Below are 27,340 nucleotides of genomic sequence, written 5' to 3'. Positions count from 1 at the left end.
CTTGATCATGTAAAGCCAATACACACAATATGGCCTCTAATTCCATCCACTGGTTTCGGAAGGGCCTGCGTCTGCATGACAACCCTGCACTTCAGGAGGCAGTGCGGGGTGCAGGCACCATCCGCTGTGTTTACTTCCTGGACCCCTGGTTTGCTGGATCATCCAACCTTGGGGTCAACAGGTGGAGGTGAGTGGGTTTTTGGGTTTTGTTATGTACAACTGATGGTTTGGTTAGCAGTGAATCTGAAGTGTTATGCATGCTCCCTGTAACATAACATTTTGTTTACTGTATATATCTTGTAAAATAAACAGCATAATTGCAATTGTCGATGTCTGTGAAGTACTTGCTTCTAAGATGAGTCATATAAAAATATCTAGCTAGTTAGCTTGGGTCACAATAAAAGGAAAACGTTATTACTAAAGTAGCACTTAAACAATCTTGAATGAAGAAAGCTGCTGATGGGGGCCTCATTAGTACCTTAATCTGAAATGCAAGTTAACCATTGAGCACGTACACACTACCTGGACTTTAAGCACCTTTTGGCTTAAAGTCTAACTATGGCATACTAATTGCACACATTGGTTGTATTGCCAGCTGAGGCAATGTACCCGACAAACCAGTTTTTAATTCCTTAATTAATGACCTACATTACTAGTACAAGGTGTACAAGGTTGTACAAGGTGTGCTCCATGCGGTATACAGATTACATTAGTATACTACTATAGCATTTTGAACATTTAACATGAACATTTACATATGCACATGAATAATAAATAAATACATTCAAGGTAACACAGTGCTTTCTTTAGTCAGTGCACTAATTACTCTGTGGTTTCACTTAACTGTGTTGTGAATTTGTTTGCATAGTAAAGCCAAATGAACTTGGCTAAAACTAGATACCTTCCCCAAACCTGTTGCTGTCATGCTAATCATTTCCATATGGTACTATTTTAAACATGTCCACTCACTTAGCAATTTGACCAGCCTGGGGATCATTGCTTTGCTAGCACTGATCGCTGATTCTTTGGAGAATGTAGGCCAACTAAGAGATTAGCAGATGCTAGTGGAAGTGGAAAATCTGTGAGTCAGCAGAAAGCATTGTGTCACAGATCATGTCATTAATCTTTGCTTATTTTGTGAATGGAGTATTTTATTCTGCTTTAAAAAAGCAGTTTGCCAGATTGTGTCACGTTGAAAATTATATACAGGTGAGTGGACCTGTTCTCATTAGCTGTATGTGTACTTATGGCATCCCCATTCCTGGTTAAACACTTGCATGAAGACAAGTATTGAGTCTTTTCAATCTAATGTGCTACCAATCTAAACGTGAACATTCCATGAACCTGTTAACACTGAAGTCTTCAATATAAACTAATCATTAAGGTCTTTGTCATAATATGTGGGTGAGTCAAATTAGAGCCTTATTTATTTATTTTATTGTGTTGTTTATTGCAAATAGGTGTCACAAAAGTGCATCAGGCTTAAAGTAGCAGTAGACCGAGCTATTGAGAACAATTTTTACCTTTGCACTAGAAATTTCTAGACTTCTAAACTAGAAATTTACTCATTTGTAAGTCGCTTGGATAAAAGCGTCTGCTAAATGAATAAATGTAATGTATTGTTTCTTTAATTTATGCACTTTTAAGGTTTTCATTTGACTCACGCTTACAGAATGCCATGTAACTGTTCCTGTAAAGCATGATGTACACTGTAAATGCTTTAACCTCAGTAGTCTCATGTGCATGTTTCATTTATGCAGTGTTTCAAATAATAATGTAACTTTTATGAATAAAATAACTGGAATATGTTATGTCTCATGGTCTATGTAATGACCCTTTTTTTCAGTAATTCTACCATATCAGTACGTCTTAGTGGTGTATTGAATACATTTTGATCCATTTCCATCATATTTAATGTCTATAAGCAACAGGCTTCAAATAACCACAAATAAATAAATAATAATTTATACGTCACCCTTTATGTATTGAACGGCAAAAAATGTGATCATGTGATGCCTCAGTGTCACCTGCAGGAACATGAGACCTATCAGACAAGAATGGCTTTCAGTGTCGGAACATGATGAGCATGTGCAGTTCTGTCCCATTTTTTACTCCAGTGCCCATGAATTCACCTCAGTTTAACTTGAATCTTCCTGCCGCACCCTCTGTAGTGGCAAACTGTCACATGACCCAGAGAAATCGATGCCGGAAATTGGGTATTTTCATTCTTTTGGAAGATATAAGAAGTGCTGTTGTAGTTGAAAGCAGGTCACTAGGCTAATTTTATGCCCTACAGTGGCTGCATGCTTGCGTGTTCATATGTAGGCCAGGGCAGTTATATAAGTGATATAAGACTGGGAGTTTTCAACAATTCAGACTGGGAGTTTTCAACAACCCATTCGTAGGACATGTACTGTAGGTCAAATGAATTAATGAGTTTATAATTTATAATAATTATAGTTTATAATAATTTGTGTTACTATTTGTTATTATCAGTAAAATTTAAGCAGTTTGTTAATTCATACTCTTTTCTAACATTAATTGATTTTGGAAATAGTATAGTGATAGTAATGCATGTTTTTATGAATGAAGCTTAGAAAATAGGTGTGTTTAGTAGTCTATATAAGGCAGTTGTATAATGGAAATACGCCAGGGTGGGGGCAGTTTTCTATGTGGAGCATGGGGAGCTTTGCTGTCTGGCCCCTAATCACGGCTTTGCCAGCAGACTGTCTGACTTTGAGCTCAGTCTGAACATTTCAACTAGAACACACAGGTGGGAGGTTAACCAGGCCAGGGGCATATCTTTACACCAAGCAACTGAATTAGAGCACATATGCTTCCTGTCTATGTTCGGAACATGTGGTCTTTGTAATGTAGTGTAGTCTAGTGTAATTGTAATGTAGAGTCTGGCCTGTATTCTTTGTTTTTATTTATTTATTTATTTTTTAAAGTGTTGGTTTCACAATTACAGTAAGTCCCCCCCCCCCCCCCAAATAACATACAGTGGGGAAAATCTAGGATTTTCTTCATTTAAAATTGGAAATAAACAAGGTTTTATAATTTTGAAATATTTACAACAAAAGTATATGTTCAATATCTTGTATAAGTATATTCAAGATTGTTCCAAATTTTAGGTCCTTATTTAAACGAAGTAAATTTCTGATCTTGATCAATTTAACTGCTTTTTATAAAAGGTCAGATTTTCCATCTTCTTTTATATATATTGCCTTCACAAATTAAACCGAGTGTAACCTAATCATGGGGTCACACACTTGACAGGTGGAAGCTCAAACCACCTAATGATGTTCAAATCCTTTACATGTGCTCCAGAGTCAAGGTGTACACAAACAGACAGTTGTTGGAGCCAAAAATATCTTTAAACCTCTTCACGTCCAGATGGGCAGCATGTGAAGAAAGCTGTGAATAGAATCTTCGGTCAGCTCTAAGATAAGACCACAGCTTACTAGAAATGTGGGGCTGTTTATAGAAAAGCTTTAGGATTTAAATCCTGCAAAAGGACAGTGTTGCACGTGCAGTCAGGTTTAGATATGCCCTGAATAGTCTGCATGTCAGTCTTTTCCAACTTGCTTGTCTGACTTTTACAGGCAGTACATCTATTTGACGCTAGAGGGTAGTGTTGTTACATGATGAATACATGTCTATTCATGTAACGTGCGTGTAACCGTGGCGTGCCAAGGACTGCTAAAGTGTGATTGCATAGTTGAAAGGCATACTAGTGCATGATACAGGGCCGGATTAGCCTGGCTTGCTTGGGAGTGCAGTCAGAATGTCTTTACAACCATGCATGCCGATGATACAAAAATATCATATTTAGGAACTGCAGGCTCCATGCCATATGTTTTTGTTTAAACTTTCTGCACAGCCATCCACAAGGATAACTGGGACAGTTCCTGTAGCTCAATACTATCTGGTAAACATATACCAGTCATAATTTAAGTGACTTTGATTAACCCCAAATAAAATTCAGCTGTTTCTGCAGCTGACTACTGAAGCCATCTATTTTAGCAAAAAACAAAAACAACAACAAAAAACTGCAGGCCTTAGACAGCTGAAGATGAAGGAAATTCCCCCTTCCAGCACGAAGATCAACATTTTCCAATGGCCCAGTCAGAGCTAAGATCTAAATCCTATCAAAAACTTGTGGAATGACTTGAAGATATAGAGAGAGAGTGAGAGAGAGAGAGCGAGTGTCTGAATACATTTCCTCCCTATCACTTTAGTTTTTTATATTTATCTTTCATATACTTGTATATGAAATATCATATATCTTTTATATACTTATGAATATCTACTTCATATTTGTAAGTACATTGTTAGAGGATATTGTGTTAATTTGAAGTGGATGTATGCACTGGAAGTATATTAAATAACAAAAACAAAAGGTCCAAAAACTTATATCCTCTAACTGTATACTGAATTAATGAAATGCATTCAAATCTGTTTCGGGATTTATAAAACTGCCCGTATTTTTTCACAATGGAAGAGAATTTGTCACAGGCTAACCTGTGTGTGTTTAACCCCCCCTCTAGATTTCTCCTTCAGTGCCTAGATGATCTTGACTCCAGTCTCCGGAAGCTCAATTCACGCCTTTTTGTTATCCGAGGTCAACCAGCCAACGTTTTCCCACAACTATTTAAGGTGAAATTCATTCATTGACAATTTACTAACCACTCCTATTCTTGAGAACCTATTCTTGAACTAGGCAATTTCCTTAAAGTTAAAAACCAGGTGGAAATTTTCTTTTAAGCCCTTCCTCTTTGCTTTTCACTCCCTCAGGAGTGGGAAATATCCAGGTTGACCTTTGAGTATGACTCAGAACCTTTTGGGAAGGAGCGGGATGCTGCCATTAAGAAGCTTGCAATGGAGGCTGGAGTAGAAGTCATTGTCAAGATCTCACATACCCTTTACAATCTGGACAAGTACGAACTGCTTTAATCCTTAGTTTTATATAATGCTGGTTACCAGAATTGTAAATTATTTGCTGATTGAAAATTTCAAACATTCCCACTGGACAAACTGCCACTAAAGCACTATTCAGACGGGACTAGTTTTCCAGGGGGACGTTAGAGAAATTCGTTTTTCACAGATATACTTTGTGATTTTAATCCCATCAGAATCTGCCAAGTCTGTGTTTTTACTAATTCACTAAGGATGTAGATGTTTTTGCTACCCGATGAAGAAATAAAAAAAATAAAATCAACAAGAAGAGCCAAAATCACGTAACTTGTTAAGACTGACCCCTGTAATATCAGTGTCAGGTGATTACTCACCTTAATTTCTGCTATCAATTATATAAAGTTTTAATTATAATTTCAGTGGGTTTCTTATAAGCAACCAGTTCTATAAAATCATGTGAAGTTTATTTTAGTAAGTTTTTTAAGCTAATTTTAATAAATTAAATTTAAGTCAATAAATTAAGAAATGTTACTACGTATGCACCCATCCAGAGCATGTGATCTTCTGCAACGCCTAGATGTACAAAACAGACACTCCCACCTCTGTAATAAACACGGAGATGTTAGTCCTGCCTGAATCGGTACATGGAATCACAGACGTAGGATGATTAGAATTGATTAGAATTGTTGATTAGAGTTTTCCAATTAGAATTAGAAAACTAGTGTTTTCTCAATTTATTTGCTTTTTCCACTTTTTTTTTTTTTTTTCTCCTAACAGAATCATTGAGTTGAATGGCGGCCAGCCACCCCTCACCTACAAGCGTTTCCAGACTCTGATCAGCCGTATGGACCCGCCAGAGATGCCAGTAGAGACCCTGTCTAGCACCCTTATGGGCTGCTGTGTCACACCTGTATCTGATGATCATGGGGACAAATATGGCGTACCTTCTCTTGAAGAGCTGGGTGAGACGCCTGTGGTTTGTTTATTTATTTATTTATTATTGGTTTTCTTTTCTTTTTTTCTTTTTTTTTTACAAACTCTCTTCACAGTGAAATTAACCACAGACCTGAAATTCTCCATTGTAATAGTGTAAGTTATTTTTCCCAAGTGTAACTCAGAACTTTTCTTTTGTGTATTCTGGAGGAAAAAAAACAACTGGACATTAAATGGGTCTGAAATTGGCCATGATCATTGACTGCATACAGAAAACAAAACACGAAAACACCAGAAAAAGGATAAAGAATACTTGAATGTATTCAATACTATGTATTGGGACATATTCAGAATCACTTTTAAGTTTTATCATTTTGATTTTTCAACAACAAAAACAGGATTCAACCTAGAACTGAACCAAGATGACTGTCTCTCCCAGTGACAGTTGAGTGGCAATATTAACCTTAATCTGGAGAAGGTACATGTTGACTCCCAAGTAGCTATAGCATAGACTTCGAGAAATGGCACATCTCTAAATGGCCCATGATGAAAAGACACTCCTCACAGGGTGACACATATTACAGTAGGTCAGTGGTTTTCAAAGTGGGGGCCGCCAGGGGGTGCCCAGAGGGCCTCAACAATTTGGTGCGAAAAATAAATAAATGTATGTTTTTTCTTTCTCACACTTGGACAACCACACACACACAATCAATTCCTAATGTAATGTAAAGATGTAAGATGTAATTATTAATAAAAAAAAGGGGGGGGGATATATTCAGAAGTCTGTATTTTTAATGTGTTTTAAAGACGTCTTGCAAAAGTGGGTCAAATGTTAATGCCATTTGGGGGGCCTTGCCCTGGAAAAGTTTGGGATCCCCTGCAGTAGGGCATAAGGTCCACTTCTGGTCAAAGTGATATTCACCCACCAATGAGATAACTTCTGCGTAGACAAGTCATACCCCCATAGCAAACAATCTTACCTGAAGTGATTGATAGCAGGAAGGCAGTTTTTAAAGACACCCACTTCAAGTCAACTTCACTAATAGGTTTATAAGGTTGAACATAAAGGGAGGTTTCACATGGGGCTTCTAGGGAACAGATTCCTTTAGAAAGGCAGTAATATGCTATTGGACCTCAGGGAGATGCCATCCATGATGCTGTTGTGTGCTGTTAAAACTTCCACATACAGTACATTCAGAATAGATGGAGACTTGCTGATTTTCAGCAATGCCTGTAGAAAGGTCAATGTCCTAGGAACTGGAAAATGCATAGGGTCCAGCTGATAAGGTGAATACCAGTCAAGAAGAGTTGCCACCTGAGGGTATACATGGTCCATGTGCTAGAGGCTCTTGTATTCTGAAGCATTTTCAGGACTGTTAAATTTCAGACCATTGTTGGCAATTCAGTCTGAGGACCCAGTCACATAGAAACAGGTGTCCTGGTTACAAATGGCAGATCTCCCCCTGTATCTAGGACAGCACATTCACTCCGGGAGTAAGCTGAGTGAATGTTCTGATAACCCTTGAAGGCAGCAGCGGGAATCATGTTCTTGCCAACCATCTTTAGGACACAAGTACGGTATCTGTGCTCTAGTTGCTGAATCCAGCAACGAGTGGAAAAAATCAACTGTAGAGCTACCACCGAAGTGTAGACACCATTCTCCTGGATTAATATGCAGTCTTGAATGTGTCTGCAGCACCATTGCATGGTGAATTGCTGCATTGCAATTCACCTTAGATGAATTGCTGTGCGTAATGTCAGTTGTGGTTAGGCACACATGAGGATATTTGGTGTAAGATGAAGAGTGTTGCACTGGTGGCTGATATATCTGACTGTTAACATTGTCTTAGCGGACCAGAACATGGCAATATATGAGAATCAACAAGAAAGACCAGGACAGTTGAGGGCCAGATGGACCACACTCAACTCCAGCTGGTTGATGTACCTTACATTGGGGTAGGCACCTGCTCCCAATACATCTCTGGCACTAGACACCCTGCCAGTATCTAAGAGAAAAATCTGTGGTGAATATCTCTCTGTGGTGAAGAACAAACCAAATTGGCCCTGCACTACCAGTGGTATAATGCTTGGGTGTCCTTTACTGAGACAAGCAGGTTTCACTCTGGGTTTTGGGGTCCAGTTGCAGGCTGATGACCTGTTTCTGGAATTCCCCCAATTGAAGCAAACTTAGGGGAATTACCAATATGGCTGCTGTCATCACTCCAGTTAATCTCAACAGAAGCACATCATTACTTCTTTGGTAACGATAGTGTGATATTTGCTCTCTCTGGCATAAGGGGTGGCATGTCTGGTATGTCTGCTTTGGTGTTAGGGAGCTCCTTTCAGAGTTTATGGTGAGCCTGAGTGCTGCAATGTGATAGAGGATGGTAGATGTATTCTGGAAGGTCTGATCCTTGGTGTTCCTTGGTGAGACACAGGAGTTAGTCATCTCATTACAGCTGTGTCCAGATACAAGTGGCCATCAGAGGAGACTATGCACCTTCCAAAAAATTAGGACTGTAAATGCCTCACAAGGGAAATTTTCACAAGGGGATCGTCATTGCGATCTGTAATCAGCACTGATGTATTGCTTCATTTGATGAAACCACCAACGACACAGCACAAGCATAAATAGCAGGCATTATTCAAAAGGTTCTCTCAGAAGGTTGTTGCTTGACATGATCTCATTTGACATGTCATGATTACATTATGTATGAGCTACTCCACTATATTTGCTATATTTATAAATAGGTGCTAATTATTTCATGTTTGTGTATAGGGTTTGACACAGAAGGACTTCCCTCTGCTGTGTGGCCAGGTGGGGAGACAGAAGCACTAACAAGGATTGAGAGACACCTAGAGAGAAAGGTACAGGAACACAGGCTGGGAAGAATGGGAAGCCTTGACTTAAGCAGTAGAATAACATTTGAAATTTAAGTCAGACTGTTCTTTTTCAGACAGATTAAATATATCACATTCATGTCATTGTTTGTAACTTATTTATTCCCTTTATTCCAGGCTTGGGTGGCCAACTTTGAGAGGCCAAGGATGAATGCCAACTCCCTGCTGGCCAGCCCCACAGGCCTGAGCCCTTACCTTCGCTTCGGCTGTCTCTCTTGTCGTCTCTTCTATTTCAAACTCACAGACCTCTACAGAAAGGTTGCCCCACATCTCTTCTAAGTTTATAAACAAACAGTATGGATGAAGTTTATATTATACCAAGTGGCATTTATTTTCTAATAAATCGTGAAAGGATAGAATTATTAGGTTTGTTTGGAGCTTGTGTATTTTTTTAACCTTAGATTACTCTCAAGCTTGCCTATTAATAGAAACATAGAATATAGTTAAGTTTAGGATTCAAATTCATCAATCACTTTTTTTACCTCTAGGTAAAGAAGACCAGCACCCCTCCCCTTTCCCTCTATGGCCAGCTGCTGTGGCGAGAATTTTTTTATACTGCTGCTACCACCAACCCACGATTTGACAAGATGGAGGGCAACCCCATCTGTGTGCGCATTCCCTGGGATAAGAACCCAGAGGCACTGGCCAAATGGGCTGAGGCTAAGACTGGTTTCCCATGGATTGATGCCATCATGACCCAGCTGAGGCAGGAGGGCTGGATCCATCACTTGGCTCGTCATGCTGTGGCTTGCTTCCTCACCCGAGGAGACCTGTGGATCAGTTGGGAGGAGGGCATGAAGGTGCACATTTAGGGATATATATATATATATATATATAATATATAATTATTATTATTATTATTATTATTATTATTATTATTATTGTTATTATTATTAAATGGAATAAGGGGGGAAAATTCTTTAACATATAGAACTGAATTTCTGGTATCTGAATGTCTGCTGTCCACAAAAAAAGTCATTATTGCCCAAAAGTCTGAATTTACTGCCAAGACAATAACATTTTCCATAAATACAGTACCCTCCACTAATATTGGCACCCATGGAAAATATGAACATAGAAGGCTGTGAAAAATTGTCTATGTTTAATTGTCTATCTTTTGATATTTTATTCAGAAAATTCACGAAAAATATTCTCCTCTACTGGATATCAAACAATTGCAAACACAGGTTTATCCAAAAAAAGCAATATTTGTTAAATAGGTGTGCAACAATTATTGTTATAATTTTTGTATTATTGTGACAATTTTTCATAACCTTTTTTGCTCATACTTACCAAGGGTGCCAATATTTTGTGGAGGGCACTGTATATTGATATATGAAGAAATTAAATACAAGTTAGTAATTGTAAGTCAATAATTTATTATTGAAAACCAACATTTTATAGCTATTTATGAAAAGTCACAGTATGAACCATCTGGTAACTTTTTTTAAATAGTAATTTTGAAGGGCACTATGGCAGTGCAGCAGGTCGAGGTAGAGATCCAGGGTGTGATCCTGATTTCTTGTGTTTGCATGTTTTCTTCATGTATGAGTTTCCTCTGGTCTCCTACTCCAAATTGCCCCTAGTTGTGAATGAGCATGCATGTGTGTGGAACATGGACTGGCATCCCATCAAGGGTGCATTCTAGCCTTGCACTTGGTGTCCTGGGACAGATTCTGGATCCATTCTTTTTATAAAATATTGTTTTGTTTGAGAAAGACAGTGTAGTCCTTTCTTACATTCTATCCAGGGTTGTTTCCTTTGGAATTACTAGAGATTTCTGTGTGTTGTTGCAGAATATAAATAGCAATGTTATGGAATACCGTGACCTGCATAACCTGTAAAAGAACTCATGTTTGAGTCATGTGTCATGTTTGTCCTCATTCCCATTTTCCAAGGAGATGAGGAAGTGGATTCAAATAAGGTACATTTTAAAAAGTATGTCTCAATTTCATTAAAGTGTGTTTATGCTTGTTCAAGAGCACAGTGAAGTTGCTATATGGGAAAGGATCAAGAGAGGACTGGCTGCATTGGCGGAAGAAAAAGCTTCTTTTTTTTTTCCACAAGAAGTTTTGTTGGACACTCTGGTGGCCTCACTAGTGGTATAGGCTGATGAAGCTCTGCTCTGTAAATCTGTGCTACATGCAGCCAGAATATAAGAGACTCTTAACAAGAGACACATTACCACAGTTGCTTCTGGACCTTATTGCCCATAACTGCATGTGCATTGGACATAAAAACCTACAGGCAGCACTCCAAGCAATGAAAGACATAACTGTAGCATACAGTAGATTGGACAGTGCAGGTGAGAGAAGTGGGCTGGGTCCTTGCAGAAATGCTCTACAAAACCTGACCCTAGTAGCTGGACCATTCTTCAGGGCATTGAAATCATAGAAATCTCTAACACTGACTAAAAGAAAGATCATGGCATCATCATGCTTCCAGGGCACAGTTCACCAAAAGTGTTGAGGGATCTTGGCATCATATCTAGAAATACGCAGTTGCTTACAGTTTCATCATCGACCACCACCAACACAGGGGTCCACACCACAAACATTGTGAGACTCAAGTCCAGTACTAACTAGTCCAGTTGCTGCTAGAGAAACAGGCAATAGAGACGGTACACAGGCCAGAATGCCTAGCTGTTCCCATACATACAGCCCCCCCCACCAGTCATGTAGAAAAACAAGTGGTGATGTCACACAGCAATGGCCTCGAAATAACATCTACTAGTGTTGACCGATGCATATGAGTGAGGATTGACAACACCACAGTTTAACTACAAAGCTGATATAAAATCACAAGTGATATTAGGTGGGCAGATACATACCTTCTGTCTTAACTGCTGTTTTTCTATTGGAAATTGACGAGAAAGGCCAGAGGACAAACATGACAAGAGGGGTTCCTTTTTAGGCTTTGCTATTTGCTGTAAGACTTTGCTATTTGCACATAGCAAGGAATCAAGCACATGAGGATCTCCGCTAGTTCTAGAAGGAAATCACCCTTGTTATCCTGCAGTTAGTCATAGAACCATATCATTATGTTCTGCATAATATGGAGATTTTTATTTATTACTCCTGAATTAAAAATAGCAATTGGTAGTGGACACTGACTTGAAAACTACTGTCAGTATAACATTTTGGTGCAGTATCATCATGATCATTATTCTTGGAAGCGTTTCGTTGTTAATGGGATATATGACCATGTATTTCTTGCGGCATTTGGCTAGTCTATAATTGTAGCTGTGATCAACAGGTTTTTGAGGAGCTCCTACTGGATGCCGACTGGAGTGTGAACGCAGGCAGCTGGATGTGGCTCTCCTGCAGCTCATTCTTTCAGCAGTTCTTCCACTGCTACTGTCCAGTAGGGTTTGGTCGGCGCACTGACCCTAATGGGGACTTCATTAGGTTGGTAACGTTAACCATACACGGCTAGGTAGTAAGTAACATTGACCGCTTCTACAAATGAAGAGCTTTTAATCTAGACCTTTCATTGGTTTGAGTCTCATTAGAAGTGAGTTACTGCTGTTGGAAAATCCTTGTTTTGGAAACATAAAGATTAGAATATAAGTAGGATTGAAGACAGCTGTTTTCAGAAGCAGGGGTAAGTGAGTATTTTTAAGCAGTTAAGAATAGATAGGTAGGGCATAGCTTTTTATACAGCCTGTAGATTTTCCTTTTATTCTGTTAAATATTTTTCGGTAAGAGAGTATAAAGTATGGATATACTCCTCTTCTGAACATGCCTTTACTATCCTGTCACCTTACTTTTGCTAACATTTTTAGAGTATTTTAATTTCTTCAGCAAATGCATTATGTGTCATTAACAGAATAGCTTAAAGTCTATTTGTGATCTGATTATTTGTTGTCTTCCCGGGAATTGAGTGAAAATTTCAGTTTTTCCTTTCCCCTTTGTAAAATGTGGTTGATTGCTTTTAAGACAAAAGCCATTCTTAGCCAAAGCATTTGGAAGCCTGTTAGCTGTGATTCAGGTTGAAGTTTGATGCTTTTTTTCTGGGCAATGCAGTAGCCTGTTCTTTAGCTCGGTAGCATCTTGTTTCATCAAAAGGGATTTTAACCGCTTGGTAAGGAATTGCTAAGCCTGGCCTGCATTTAATACCTAGCCAGCTCCAATGCATTTCCAAGAGGGCATGATTGGAGGCGGGGTCCAAAGCCAGGGATAACAACACTCCTATCTAGCTTTGGGCAACTCCACTTTAACATACTCTTTATGAAATGTTTAGTAGTGCTCTTGGTGTTAAATGCAGCCCTGCCTGTGCAAGAGAACAATAACAATGTAATGGTTTTTTTCCTTGGCCTTATCACCAAGCGAACTTGCTGAGAGCACAGTTTATGCTCACGTGCTGAGACTCCATTATCTGTTTGAACAGGTGCATGTAGTAGCCTTCCCCAAAACACTGATTGCCCACTGTAAGTATTACTTGTTTTGTTAATTTCCATCCCTTGTCCAGGCAGGATATGAATGTTCCTGGCAAAAGGGTTGTGGTCCCTTTTGGCAAAACAAGGGGGCCACCCAGCAGCTGAGGACAGTATACTGTGTTGCTCGTTTGACGGCTAGCAAGTTTCTCTGCCTTGGCTTGGGATCACTGTTGTCTCAAATGCGATCAGTAGCAGTGCGAGGGGCAGGGAATAAACCTGAACCTCTTACTCAACCCTGAATTTCAGTTGGGCAGAGTGGGTGGGTTAGGAGCGGGGAGGTGCTTGATTGGATGGATCTGGCGGACACTAAGAGGGTGGGAAGGGTTGGTCACTGCCTCTGCTTTCTAACGCGTGTTATAGTAGGAATCTCTGTAGTGTCTCAGGACAGGCAGAAACTGTTGGTTTATACTGCGTCCGCCTGTCCGCAAGCATTGTGGTGACATCGACCACCTTCTGTCCAGGCTCTGGTAAGGTGGAACTTGTAGGTAGGTGGCCTTTCTCTGTCCTGGGACCAGAAGAAAAACTTCCATTGAGCCACACGTTCTGAATTCCAATAGGGCTTTATTGATGTGCTCTGTACTCTTGGCTGGTTCCTTATAGTTGCGTGGTGACGTGCATTAGAATTATAACATAGCAATGATCTGTAACTCAGTCACACTGTGTGCACAGAATGTACTTAAAGCAACAGTGTTTGCCCTAATTCTCCAAAATCAGCACTTCGATTATTTTTTCAGTATTACAAACATGTATTTATTCATAGTTTTAAAACATAGAGTTGAGTTGAATTTAGTCTATTTTTTGCATCAGTTCCTGTGTAGCAGTGAATGCTCTGATATATGAAGCACATGATTAGAGGAAATATTGCATAATAATACTAAATCCATCTTTTCTGTAATGGGAACCTGACAACCACCACACACAGCCTCTCCTGTATCTATGATGAGACTCTGCAGTTTAATCTCTCCTTGTTCTTCCAGACGCTATTTACCTATTCTTCGAGGTTTTCCGGCCAAGTATATCTACGATCCGTGGAACGCCCCGGATTCAGTGCAAGCTGCAGCAAAGTGCATCATTGGAGTCCATTACCCAAAGCCCATGGTGAACCATGCAGAAGCCAGTCGCCTTAACATTGAGAGGATGAAGCAGATCTACCAGCAACTCTCCCGCTATAGAGGACTAGGTAAGATTTTGGCCATAAGCGCTGTCTTGGTGGTTTCAGTAATTTATGTTCAGTGATGGATGAAGCATTTTGCAAAGAACTGAAAATGTCTAATGAGATTAAATATGATTTTTTTGGTTGTTAATCACTAGTACACAGGTTCACATTGTATGCACAAAAGACCCTAGCCACTGAATTGACCATGCCCACCAGTACAAGTAGTTGCTACAACAGCTGTAATTAGTGTTGTTTTTTTTGTTGTTTTTTTGTGTGCAAATGTATGCAAATTTTGTTAGTTCTGTTTGACTTCACAACTCTGCTCACTGATTTGTTCCACGAAGTCTACTTCATGATTTGGCAAACTTGATGTCTCTGTGTATGCAGTAGCCTACCTAAACTTAAATAGAATTTGTATACTCCTGCAGATTAAACATTTTTAATATCTTTGTATTGAACAGTCCTGATATATCTTTTTGATTCATCAACACAATATAACATACTGTATCACAGAACTAGTGATGGCCTTTGTCATTTAAAATATTTCCTGTGTGAGAGAGAGAGGCTTATAAGCCTAAAAGATTTGGTCTGGACAGTTTGGTTTTGATAAAATGGCAAAAATTGGAAATCAACATTTAATAATGTTTATTATTATTGCCTTTGATTTTAATAATGGGCAGCTTGACATCTGTTCTTCATTGCAGGACTTCTGGCCTCAGTGCCATCTACGCACAATGGGAACGGGAACGGGATGGCCTACTCTCCAGGAGAACAGCAGTCTGGGAACAACACACCAGGTGACAGTCAACGTTCATTATTTTCCTTGAAGTTCCCTCTACATAATGTGCTGATTGGTTCCATGGTGATTCCCATCTACTCTTAAATGCTTCTACTACCGAAGAGGTACTGTTGTATACAACTTTTGGGCACTCCTGGCTAAATTACACAACCTCTACAGCAAACTATTTAAAAAAAAAAAAAAAAATTCTGCAAATATTAATTCAGTTATTTTATATTTGATGAACTTAAAAAATAGAAAATTTTAAAATAGTAATTGTGGCATGTGTAAACATTTGGACAGCCTACCAAGGCAGTACTTGAAACACCCCCTTTGGCAGATATCACAGCTTGCAGATACTTTTTGTAGCCGGCTAGGAATTCTTTATATTCTTGTTTAACACATTTTCACCCACTCGTCCTTGCAGAAGGCTTCTAGTTCTGAGACATTTTTGGGCCGTCTTGCATGCACAGCATGTTTATGATCTATCTACGTATTTTCAATGGGACTGTGAGGTCCTTCAAAAGTTTCTTGATGTAGTTCATGTTGGGTTTTGAGGTATGTTTTGAATAATTGTGCTGTTGTAGAAACCACCCCATTCTTCATAATTGGCAAGGTGTTCTTTTAATCAAAAGCTGGTTCTTTTTTTCTCCAACATACACTTGGTGATTGTGGCCAAGTAGTTCCATTTTTACCTCTTCAGTCCACAGCACTTGTTTCCAGAATGTCTCTGGCTTATCTAGATGTGACTCTTCCATGCACATCACATTAGTGGAGCACCACCATTCCTATGTCAGCTTCTTATGGGAGTTTGTTTTGTATTTCTTCCCAGCAGAAAAGGCAGTTATTTCTGAAGTTTTCTTGTGTTCTACAGTATCCCTCAACTGCCATTTATTCATGACATTTTGGACAGTGGAAAATGTGAGCTGGAAGTGCTTTGATATCTTTTTATAGCCTTTCCCTGCATTGTAGGCAGCAATTAGCATCATATTCAGATCCTCAGTCAGCTGCTTAGAAGAACACGTGGTTGTTCAGTGTTAGCACAAGGTTTGAAAATAATTTATAATTGTTATTGTTAATGACAATTCTTGACCTGCCTTAATGCATCAATTAAGACCTAAAGAGTAAATAAAGTTGAGACTTTACAACTGGAGGAATATCCACACTTCAATACATGCCATAATTACTGAATTATTTTTTCTATTTTTAAGGTAATCAAATATAAAGTAACCATGCATTAATAATTGCAGCTGTTGTGGTGATTTATTGATTTTTCTTCACTTTAGTGTGCCTAAACTTTTGCATACAACTGTATCAGTTGATTTTAAGAAAGAGACCTGACCGAGTTTGACCACTATAGGGCAGTCTACGGAGTCATCATGTGTTTGGCCACTGAAGGGCAGTCTATAGTCTCTTGTGGTTGTCTTATACCACAAATTTCAGTGGGATAACTATACATAATATAGCACTGTCTTTCTTTAAATGTCCACCAGTGCTTTTATTCCTTTTAGAGCTTTTGTATTGAAATGGAAGTCTGTGGAATGTAAGTGGTTCTGGTAAATGCAGTCATTTGAGGTTTTACTATATATCATGATGGAATAAATGCTTTGTGAGATACAGTATGCATGGTGAATGTTCCCAGTTGGTACTATGCAGTAGTGTTGGGTCCGGGTCCACGCTTATTGAGTTTGAGTCGAGACCGAGTCCTTAACCAATCGAGTCCGAGTCCAAAAGGGGCCGAGTTGGACTCAAGTCCGAGTCCTTAATGGCCGAGTCCAGAAAGTAATTAAATTTAAAGAAAGATTTGAAATTGCAATTGTAAACTCAGCACTGAGTTATTAAATTAATATCTTAACCTTCACAAACCAATTGCAATGTAAATGTAATAAAAAAAATACCACTATTACATCCTGCCATTGCCAATTAATATTTTTTTCATGTCATCAGCACCTCAACTAGTTTCCTATCCAAAAATGGTTTCAAAGAAAAAAGGGATTTAGAGGTATATGTAGAACCTTTATTATATTACAAGTGTATGTTATTTTTTTTTAACAGTTTATAACTGCTTTGTTATTGTATCACACTATATTGTGTGCTCCAGTTCGAGTTTCATTTATTTAGTATTTTTTTTGTTTCATTCATTTAGTAACATTTCAATTATTTGATACGTCTCCCCCACAGTTATATAGGCTGAGAGAGAGTAGAGTTGCATTTCACAGCATGTCAATAACAACAAGCTTCATGCTTTATTACTGCTTTTAATCTGTCTATGAATGACAAGCCTTTCATTTCTGAACACAGCTCTGTTCTCATTTTAATTCCTAAAATGAAAAAAAAAAAATCCCTATCAGCAGGGTTTATGATATTTACTAAATTAAGAAGTACATTTCACATTTTAGATGAAATTCAAGACTGGAATCACCAAATGCTTAGTTTGTTGTTTAATAATGTTTAGTGGTGGGCAGTATGACTAAAATCTTATTTCACAACAACAATACGTTTTCTCAGGTAGGTCTATCAGTAGTATTCAAGTAAGAAATACTACAGAAACTGAATAAAGCAATGAAATGTAAAATAATATAGACTTCACTGTATGACACATACAGTGATTCTTGTTAAATTTACTGAAGTTATTCAGTCAAATGAGTGCGTGAGTGATTTTTCTCTTTGTCTTTTGTTGTTTAACATTAATGACACAGACAGCAGCAGGTTTATTAGACTTCTGTGACTTTAAGACCTAATGCACAGATACACTATGCTGTATTGACACACCTCAGATTTTTTCCGCAACTGTTTAAATTCACTTAAGACATAACTGACTTTACATGAATACACTTCCAGACCTGCATTTTGACGTGTGTGTGTATTTATTTGATCGTTCAAGCGTAATAAGCCGCTAAAGAGAACTCAGTTCAGTACTCGCATGATGAGGCAGCTTTCTGTGCGTGGGTTTCAAGTGTGTGCACACAGAAAGCCCCCTGGTCAGGCTGGGAGACCTTCATTAATTTCTTATCTTAATTTTATGTTATTTATTTTTTATCTCTCTTTTCCTGTTACACATGACACCGACTCGAGTCCAAAACGTCAGTCCTTGTCAAGTTCTAGTACAGATTTACCTGAGTATGTGACAAGTCGGGGTTCGTTCATAATTGAACTCAAGTCCGTGTCCAGGATCGAGTACCCCAACTCTACTATGCACTGCTTAATTAGCTACCTACAGTGGATATTAAAAGTCTACACACCGCTGTTACAATGGCACGTTTTTGTGATTGAATGAAAAATTAAACCAAGATAAAGCATGTCAGAACATCTCCCACCCTCAATGTGAAATTACAATGTATGTAAAGTGAATGAAAAACAATCAGAAACATTTTAGGGAAAAATAAAAAAAAAGTTACAATAACCTGGTTGCATAAGTGTGCACACCCTTTTATAACTGGGGATAATCATAAACACATAAACAAATTATTCTGATTAACTCCAAATAAAGACCAGCTGTTAATGTAGGATTTTCTTGGCATCTTCTTGGGTTCATCTGACTGGTAAAGCCATAGTCTGTGAAAAGATTACAAAGTTTGTATAGCATCTCACTGTTGAAAGGAATCAATCAGGAGAGGGGTACAAAAAATTTCCAAAACATTAAATGTGCCATGGAACAATGTGAACGCCATCATTAAAAACCTGAGAAAATGGAGCACCACAGAGTCATTATCAAGAACAGAACGTACCTCTAAAATTGACAAAGGGACGGGACCAAAATTTACTTAAAGGAGCTGGTACTGGTTAATCTCTACATTTGATAACAATTTCTCGTATTCTTCACATGTCTGGGCTATGGAGTAGGGTGGTGAGACGGAAACCCTGTCTCCCAAAAAACAGCCCAACTAAATCACCCCAAGCCATGTGGAAATGGTCTGATGAGACCATTCTAAAAGATAGAATAATAAAGGTATGTTTGGTACAAAAAAAGAACATCACCAAAAGAACTGCTTTTCTTCAGCAGGAACTGGTGCTTTTAATGATGGTGGAGGGAATAATGAATCACTCCAAATTACCAGTCAATTTTTGTGCAAAACCTTAAGGCTTTTGCTAAAACACAACAACCTGATGCACACTTCCAGATCAACAAAGGAATGGCTTCACAAAAACAGGATCAAGGTTTTGGAAGTCCAAATCTAAATTAAAGAGAAAATCTATGGAGTGACCTGAAGAGATGTCCAGCCAGTTTGAGATAGATTGCATTTGCAAGGAGGACTGGCAAAATATTGCTAAGTCAAGTTGTGCCAAACTGATTGACTCTTACCCAAAAATATTGAATGGCATGATGAAATCTAAAGGTGCTTCAACTAGGCATTAGTTTATGGGTGTGCACACTTATGCAGCCAGATTATTGTAAATTTATGTTTCATTTTTTTCCCCAAAATTTTTTTGTTTTTTTTTAATAAAGTTTTTCACCTTAATTTATAGGTTGCAATTTCACAATAAAGGTAGAAACGGTTCTGACATGATTTTTCTTCTTTTTTTTTTACATCACAAAATCCTGCCAGTTTAACAGGGGTGTGTAGACTTTATATCCATTATATCTGAGAAGCTGTTTTAGCGAGTTAGTAACTATTACATTACCTCATGATTAATGAGGCCTATTGGACATGCACCATTAATAAATTAAGGATTGGTCCAATGCTTACTGGAGTTATAAAATATAGTATGGTGGCACCACACACATTTTAATATCAAAATGAGGTATGCCTGGTTTAATTGGAAAATTATTAATAAGAATTTCAAGTAGTATTTTGCTACTGTGCCTATCACTGTGCATGTCACTACCTGTTACCCTTCAGAGAAGTTCCTCCTACTTTCACAGGTCTAGTTATGTGATGGGAAAGCCACGCATGCACTTGGTCAGAATATAGATAATACTGGGTTCACTTTTGTTGCCGACCCATGGCTAGCCATGCTGCTTGGTAGTGAAGTACATTTAGATGGATAGAGAAAATTATAGCTGCCATTCCTTGCATTCTTCGAACATGGAAGGGCGAAAGCCAAGACCATCTGACCTAGCCTGAATGAACTTCCTTTTAAAGCTTACCACTGGATCCCTTTATACCCCACACTATCAAATGGTCTTAGGGCCCTGTTGTTTCAAGAATAACACAGTTACATATAGATGTAGATTCTGGAACTTAAAAAGGCCCACAAGATACAACTTCTTTTGGCCTGAAAAAATAAGAAGTATAAAGAAGTTACCCAGAACTCCAGCCCATGCTAGGAGTTCTCTTCATTTAGAATTTCACAGTCACCCCTGTACTATTTGAAGAAGTGGTCGCTCAAAATATTTATCTAATAACTGAAATTTGGGAGAAAGGTCATTCCTGAATTGTCACCTATGTCCTGTTCCTAATTTCCCCCAAAATATCTTTCTTCCCTTTACAGTTCCACAATCACTGCCCATTCATCATTATCATGATCATTATCAATTAAAGGTGTGATCTGCTCTTGCAAAATGTATATGACTTTGTGGAAAAAGAAGTCTAAGTATACAAGAGAAGCAATGCTTATCAGTTGTTTTCTTTCAATTCTAAGCACTTACCTTTATGTAACTTGCACTGTGATAGCACCGGCCATGACAGGCAGCTCTGTTGCCAGTGTTAACTGGAGTGGAAGTATTCTGCTGAACTTTGACAGTGAGGAGCACCAGGGAGTAAGCAGAATGCAGCAGCAACAAAGGCTAGGTGAGACTGAAACTATGAATTGTTTCAGTTTGAGATGGCTTGTCATGATTATCATATGATCCAAAGTAAATGGTATCATAATGGGACAATATTCTCACTGAGCACTTTATTAGGAACACTACACTAATACTGGGTAGGGGCCTCCCTTTGCTATCAAAACAGCCTCAATTCTTCATGGAATGATTTCCACAATATGTTTGAAACTCTGGTCCATGTTGACATGATTGCATTATGTAAATCCTACAGATTTTTCAGGTGCACTTTCATGCTACGAATCTCCTGTTCTGCCATATCCCACATGGTGCATTATCATCATGCTGGATGTAGCCATTATAAGATGGATAAATTGTGGACATGAAGTCATGCACATGGTCAGCAACAATATTCAAATAGGCTATTGCATTCATGTGCTGATTAACAGGCCGAAAGTGTGATAAGAAAACATTCCCCATACCATTACACCACCCCCACCAGCAGGGTTGGGTCCATGCTGGGTCCATGGATTCATGCTGTTGGCACCAAATGCATGCTCAAAAGGATTACATAAAGTGCAGTACAATACGATAGATCCACTGGACAGTGCACTACATACTACAAAGGTAATAGGACCAGCATGATAGTGTACTGGCTAAAGATTACAAGAACTATTAAACTGTTAACTACCAAACAATAAATAGCAACAAAACGGGGTAAAACGGTAACATCAAAGTCTAAAATAAAGTAATAAGCCACAAGAAGCTGTGTTAGTGATTTTATCATTGTTTAAAAAACCCCAAAAACCTTACCTGTGATCAAAATGATCCAATAAAATCTCATGTTTAAAAAAAAAAGAATTTATAGTTTTTTTTTTAAATAACTAAATTTTTAATAAGAATTTAATAATTAATTTATTCATAATAATATTCACAATAAACAATTCTTTAGCTATGCAATATAGGCTGTTATCAGTAAGCTTTGTTTGGTAAGCAAAAAAAACAGGCAAAGATGCTTGCTGCATTAATACAGAATTCAGTTATTGTGATGTGGTTACAGGTGTGCGTACAGTGAGGATTTTACAGCTTCAAACACAGCTCAGCCAATCAGACCTTCGAACCAAAACCGTTCCTGTTTTATAACAAAGCAATGTAACTTATTTTGATCCAGTAACATACCTACTTCTCTGTTTACTTTCATCAGTGACCTTCTTCTCTTTTCTGTTTCAGGACGTGTCCTTCACATAGCAGGACGTGCCACATGTAAAAGGGAACGAGAATCGGAACGAGACACTGAAGGAGATGACGCACTCACCACCTCTCACAAGCTACAGCGACAAATAGCAGAGACCACTACTGTGCATGGCAACCAACCTGGTATGGTAAATGATCATAACATCAGCTAATAAGAATTTAACATCAGCTAATCTCATAGTCATAATGAGCCACATATATGTGACATGTCTTTACCAACTGTATTGTTTGCCATTTGTTTTTCAGAAGAGCTAGCTGGACATATCAAACTAAAGTGACCATAGAAACAACTACTGGTTTTAATATGAAGACTTTTTCTTTGTTTTTGAAGGAATTGGGAATTGGATTGCTGGGCCATATGGTTTAGAATTAATAGCCTGAATGATCAATTATAAAGAAGGTGAATGAAACTGGTCCTTTCTCTTTCAACACAATTATATATTTATTTTTTTGTTGGCAATATTTTTGTCATTTAATGCAGGTAAATACTATTTTTTCCAGGAAAAAAAAACTGCTACTGTCACTATAGTATTTTGTAAATTTGGAAACCTTTTATATCAAGAAGAATATAAAAGGCATCAGATCTTTCCAGCAGCCAGTGTATTTGAATATTTATATGCATTACTGGGAGAGTCTTAGTAGCACATGTGTTATCTACAGTTGATTGCAAAAGTTTGCATACCTTTTACTTTTAAATAATAAAACCAACAATGCAACATTTATTGTCTTGCTATTAATAGTGAGGAATTTCAAAATGGTATTTCAGAATGCGATGTAAATGTGTTATTGTTGTTTCTGTTATTCCGCTTGCCTCTAAGGACTTTTTCATGATTTTTGTGAATCACTCACAAAAAGTATTTTTTTAAAGAATATTTTTCCACTCTTTGGTCATGATTTTGTGTCTCTATTTTTTCCATTTCTAAATTTTACTACTATTAATGGTGTCACTGAACTCTGACTTTTTCACACTGTTCACCAGCTCAGGTAAAGGTCAGTTTTACGGCTTTTTTTCCCTAATTCTGCCGATTCTTGACTCACAAATTTGTGAGCCTGTTTGAAATTTTCATGATATAAATAAGGCCGAACAAAGTAAATGTGTTGACTGCTTATTGAGGTACATTAAAATAAATCAGAACATGTAATTGGGGTGCAGACTTTTGGACTTCCTAGTAAAGATAACTTAGTTACTATAATGCTATATTATAAAAGGCATTCAGTTGGATAGCATGAAAAAGCATGAAGAAGTCCTGTTCTGTAAACAGAGGTAGATTTTTTTTTTCACCCATAAAATGAGGGATGCAAACTTTTGCACTCATGTATATTGAACAATATCAGTTTGTCACAAATTTCTCATTTTTAAAGCCGTATTATGCCGTATTTCATATTTGTAAAATAATCCATGCTTAAATTAATGCCATTTTGTTAATTTATGGGAAAAAAAAGTCCTGGACACTAGTATGGTAAATAATATAAATTTGTTTTTAGATTCTCATGGTAATATTGATTTAATTAGAAGTGCCCATTTCTTTTATTTAGGATTAAATGAGCATCAACACATTATAGAGTGCTTCACAGTGGTCTATAGATAAACAAACATTGTCAGTCAGATTTCCTTAAGAATTATTTAAAAATTCTGTTTTGTTTTATTTTTATTTTTTTTATTATTTTTTTTATGATTTAGACCTCCTGGTCTGACCTCACAGCCATCAAATGCCTAAAGCACAACGAAATGCTGTTAAATAATGGGGGTAACTGGAGAAGATGCTCATACCAGCTATTCATCATAATACAGATGCATAAAATATGTGATTTTAATGTTATACATACATCTAGTTTTATAGTTGTGCATTAGCACCCTTTTTTTTACCCCCTTTCTTTTTTTTGCCCCTCTCTCATTACTGTAAATCTGCTCTGCTTGAACAAGTGTGGAGGCATTCCAAAGGTGAACATGATTATTTTCCTCCTGCTGATAGTTTGTTTGGTTTGTTTTTTTTGTTTTTTTTACATTGTATGCTGTGTTCCATCAAATTACACATGTGAAGCATCAAATTCAGCAGCAGTATTTATTGTAAGGGAGATGATGAGATTTTTTTTTCTTTTTATGTTTTAATATCACAAAAGATCTAAAACCCAACATATATTACAGCTATTTCCAAAGGCTTTTTTTTCTGCACATACCAAAATACCTAAAGAGTAGAAATCACTAAAACGTCTATGTACAAAATCACAGAACAAAACTTTCCGTGTGAGCAAATGATTTATATAACTAAAGCATCATTTTTGAAAGCACTCAAAGTGCATAATTGGGCATTGTGCTTCTCTTAACTGATCTATGTATCTAATTGCTACTGATTTTTTTTATATATATATATTTTTATTTTATTTGTTGCTGGTCAAATGACCAACATCAGTCTTAAAGCTGTTACATCTACATAAATGTTTACAGTGTCACCAGTCCAGGTGCTAGTAAGAGTTCTTTCTCTAGAATGTAAATATTAGACCATAAACCTTATACCTGTGTGTGCAGTGATTAATCAATGGTAATTGATGCATAATTTGCTGAATTTGTGTTTGTGCTGTTCTGACTGCTATTGGCGTAGCTGCATCTGTACTGCGATTAGTGTAGAAGAAGGACTGTTACTACCATGTGTAAGGATTGGTGTAACTTTTGAATGTTGAGAGTGCTTTTTAACTCTAATTCCTGTGTGCTGTTGTAGTTATCGGTATTTGTCACCGCGAAATAAGACAAGTCTTTTTTCCTCTACTTGGATTTGTTTTGTTAATTTTATTTCCTTTCTGTGAAATGTGTTTGATTTGACACTTTATACCCATCCTCCAGTCTTTAAAAGGTCCTTGTGCAAAATGAGGTTGAAGACAGAAGTAAAGTGTTGAACCATTAATTTATTATTATCATTTTTTATGTATATATTATATATTGTGACTAAACTTTCTCACTTATCTTCAATAACTACTTTTATCCAGGTCAGGGTCAAAGTGGATCCCGAGCCTATCTCGGGAACGCTAGGCCCACAGCAGAAATACACTGCCGCAAGGCACCATAAACACACACATTCACACACCCATTCGCATTTGAGGCAGTTTAATATACTCAGTCCACCCACACAAAGAGACCATGTGAAACTTCCTACAGAGAGTAAGCCAAGCTCAGATTTGAACAGGGGATCCTGGGGCTGTGAGGTGTCAATGTCCCTTACAAATTTTAGGATTTGAAATTTTTTTGTTGGAATAAAAATCGTAAAAGATGATAAAGGATGAGTGCAGTATTTTTCAGAATGTAATGAAAGTGCATTAGGATCCTAAATCTTAGTTTGCTTCACTGCCTGTCTGAGAAAAACAATATGTTGTTTATCAAAAATGACGTTTGAGACGTTGTTAAATGCTCCTTTTCCTAAAAGGAAATTAAATGCTGCATTAGGTAACAGATGACGGTTGGGGGCGCTGTTGATGTTTTAAAAATGAACATCAATTTTTCCAAGGCAGCACTAATCAGTTTTCCTGCAGAGCAGATTATGTATAATAGATGATTCTACTTCGATCAATTGATGTAGAAATATTAAACACATGAAATAGTGATAGAATAGTGCAATCCAATAGTGCAATATAAGCAACTGCTAAAGAGTGGATTGAAAAAACCAACAAAAATACAAGTAAGCTTTAGAAATGGCCATGCATATATCTTCAGATATATACATATGTACATCTTGTGTTCTATGTACCAGTATACAGCATAAAGTGGTAACCTGATTGAAAGTGAATATGAGCACATCCACAGATCTCTGTTCTCTCGCACTAGCTTGGCACAAATATTGAGAATGGGCTGAGTTTACACCCTCGAAAGGATAGAAATGGGGCCTCTTGTGCTTTTTCCCTGACCTCGCCTCACCAACCCTTGTTTCAGTCACCACAGGCCATGAATACAAAAGTTTGACAACAATTGCAATGGGAAAAAAAAACACCTTTTTCCTCCTCCTGCTGGCATCACCAATCTGTGAATCAGAATGAAACTCACTTGAGTTTCCTGTCCCCTGAATACATGGTGGTCCAGGACTTCAGTTATGTGCGTGCCCAGGACCCTGATTTGTATGTTAACGTACTTGTGAGGGGCCAAAGCTGGTTGCCATAGTGTCGCTTTCGTCCATCTCCCCCACTCCCAACCTCCACTCTCTAAGCTTGGTGAAACAAAACAAACATTGTCCTCTTAACAAGGCGAGGGGAGACAGTGCTGTATGTGGAACTGAAGGACATTCAGGTCATATTAGTGCTTGCTCACTGAGCCCAGCCTGAAGATGAGATTGAGCACATACACACAAACACACACAACTTTTCCTGTCTGATTAGGAACACCTTTAAGCTTGAAATTCAGCCCACCAATAGGTCACCTTACCCACAGACACTTTACTGAACATTTTCACTTTTCATATAGTTTCAAGGTGAAATATTTACATGCAATGCATCGAGGTTTTATTTAATTACACTTATGTAAGATTCATATATTCAGCTAATGATTAGGTTTTTATTAATCGTCTATCACCATTTAGCAGTCATTTTTGTGGTGAAACAGAAATTTAAAAAATGCAACATGTTCTTATTTTTAACAGTACTTAAAAGTTGTACTAAATGTCACACTGGTTAGGTGCTGATCCACAAATACACACATCCTAACAGCTTAGGTGTAAAGAAAAACTCATTTCCTTGAGTTTTTTGCGAGTCAGTCTTCAACATGACCATGTCCCTGCATTCACTTTGCACAGATGCAGAGGCCACAATTTTTGACTATGGTTCATATTAAGGTCATAATAAGTATTAAACAAAGGTAGCTGATCAACCTACAGAATACACATTGTTGATTGTCTGAACATCTTGATATTACACACATATGTCCATGGAACAGAGCTTTTTATATCAACAAACTGTTTTGTTATTCACACTTAAGACGTGTAAAATATGCCCTTATTATTATGTTCTTATTAATAACAGTTCTTACAGCTCTGACCCTTGTTGAGGCATGGACTCCACAAGACCTCTAAAGGTGTGTTGGGGTATCTGGCACCAAGATGTTAGCAGCAGATTCTTTAAGTCCTGTAGGTTGTGAGGTGGGGTCTCCATGGATCTGACTTTTTTGTCCAGCAAATCCCACAGATGCTCGAACAGATTGAGATCTGTTGAATTTGGAGCCCAAATCATCACTTTGAACTCTTTGTCATGTTCTTCAAACCATTCCTGAACAATTTTTGCAGA

The 27,340-nt window shown here is 37.7% G+C and overlaps 1 protein-coding gene across 3 annotated transcripts in view; it reads left to right on the top strand.

Annotated features, from left to right (window-relative positions):
- Nucleotides 1-24,981, top strand: part of cry3a (cryptochrome circadian regulator 3a) — a 29,719-nt gene extending 4,738 nt beyond the window's left edge. Inside the window, exons 2-14 of one of the 3 annotated variants that reach the window (XM_053625251.1) lie at nt 16-187; nt 4,551-4,659; nt 4,798-4,940; nt 5,695-5,879; nt 8,630-8,718; nt 8,869-9,009; nt 9,240-9,551; nt 12,007-12,158; nt 14,167-14,369; nt 15,050-15,142; nt 20,739-20,855; nt 22,058-22,204; nt 22,328-24,981. In XM_053625251.1, the coding sequence (XP_053481226.1) occupies nt 30-187; nt 4,551-4,659; nt 4,798-4,940; nt 5,695-5,879; nt 8,630-8,718; nt 8,869-9,009; nt 9,240-9,551; nt 12,007-12,158; nt 14,167-14,369; nt 15,050-15,142; nt 20,739-20,855; nt 22,058-22,204; nt 22,328-22,359 (1,881 nt within the window). In that variant the 5' untranslated portion in view covers nt 16-29 and the 3' untranslated portion in view covers nt 22,360-24,981. The remainder of the gene's footprint in view (nt 1-15; nt 188-4,550; nt 4,660-4,797; nt 4,941-5,694; nt 5,880-8,629; nt 8,719-8,868; nt 9,010-9,239; nt 9,552-12,006; nt 12,159-14,166; nt 14,370-15,049; nt 15,143-20,738; nt 20,856-22,057; nt 22,205-22,327) is intronic. The other 2 variants (XM_053625253.1, XM_053625252.1) reach the window with 2 other exon arrangements.
- The last annotated feature ends 2,359 nt before the right edge of the window (nt 24,982-27,340 follow it).

Source organism: Ictalurus furcatus, chromosome 5 (assembly GCF_023375685.1).
Source record: "Ictalurus furcatus strain D&B chromosome 5, Billie_1.0, whole genome shotgun sequence".
Lineage (NCBI taxonomy): Eukaryota > Metazoa > Chordata > Actinopteri > Siluriformes > Ictaluridae > Ictalurus > Ictalurus furcatus.
This window is presented reverse-complemented; position numbering and strand designations above follow the sequence as displayed.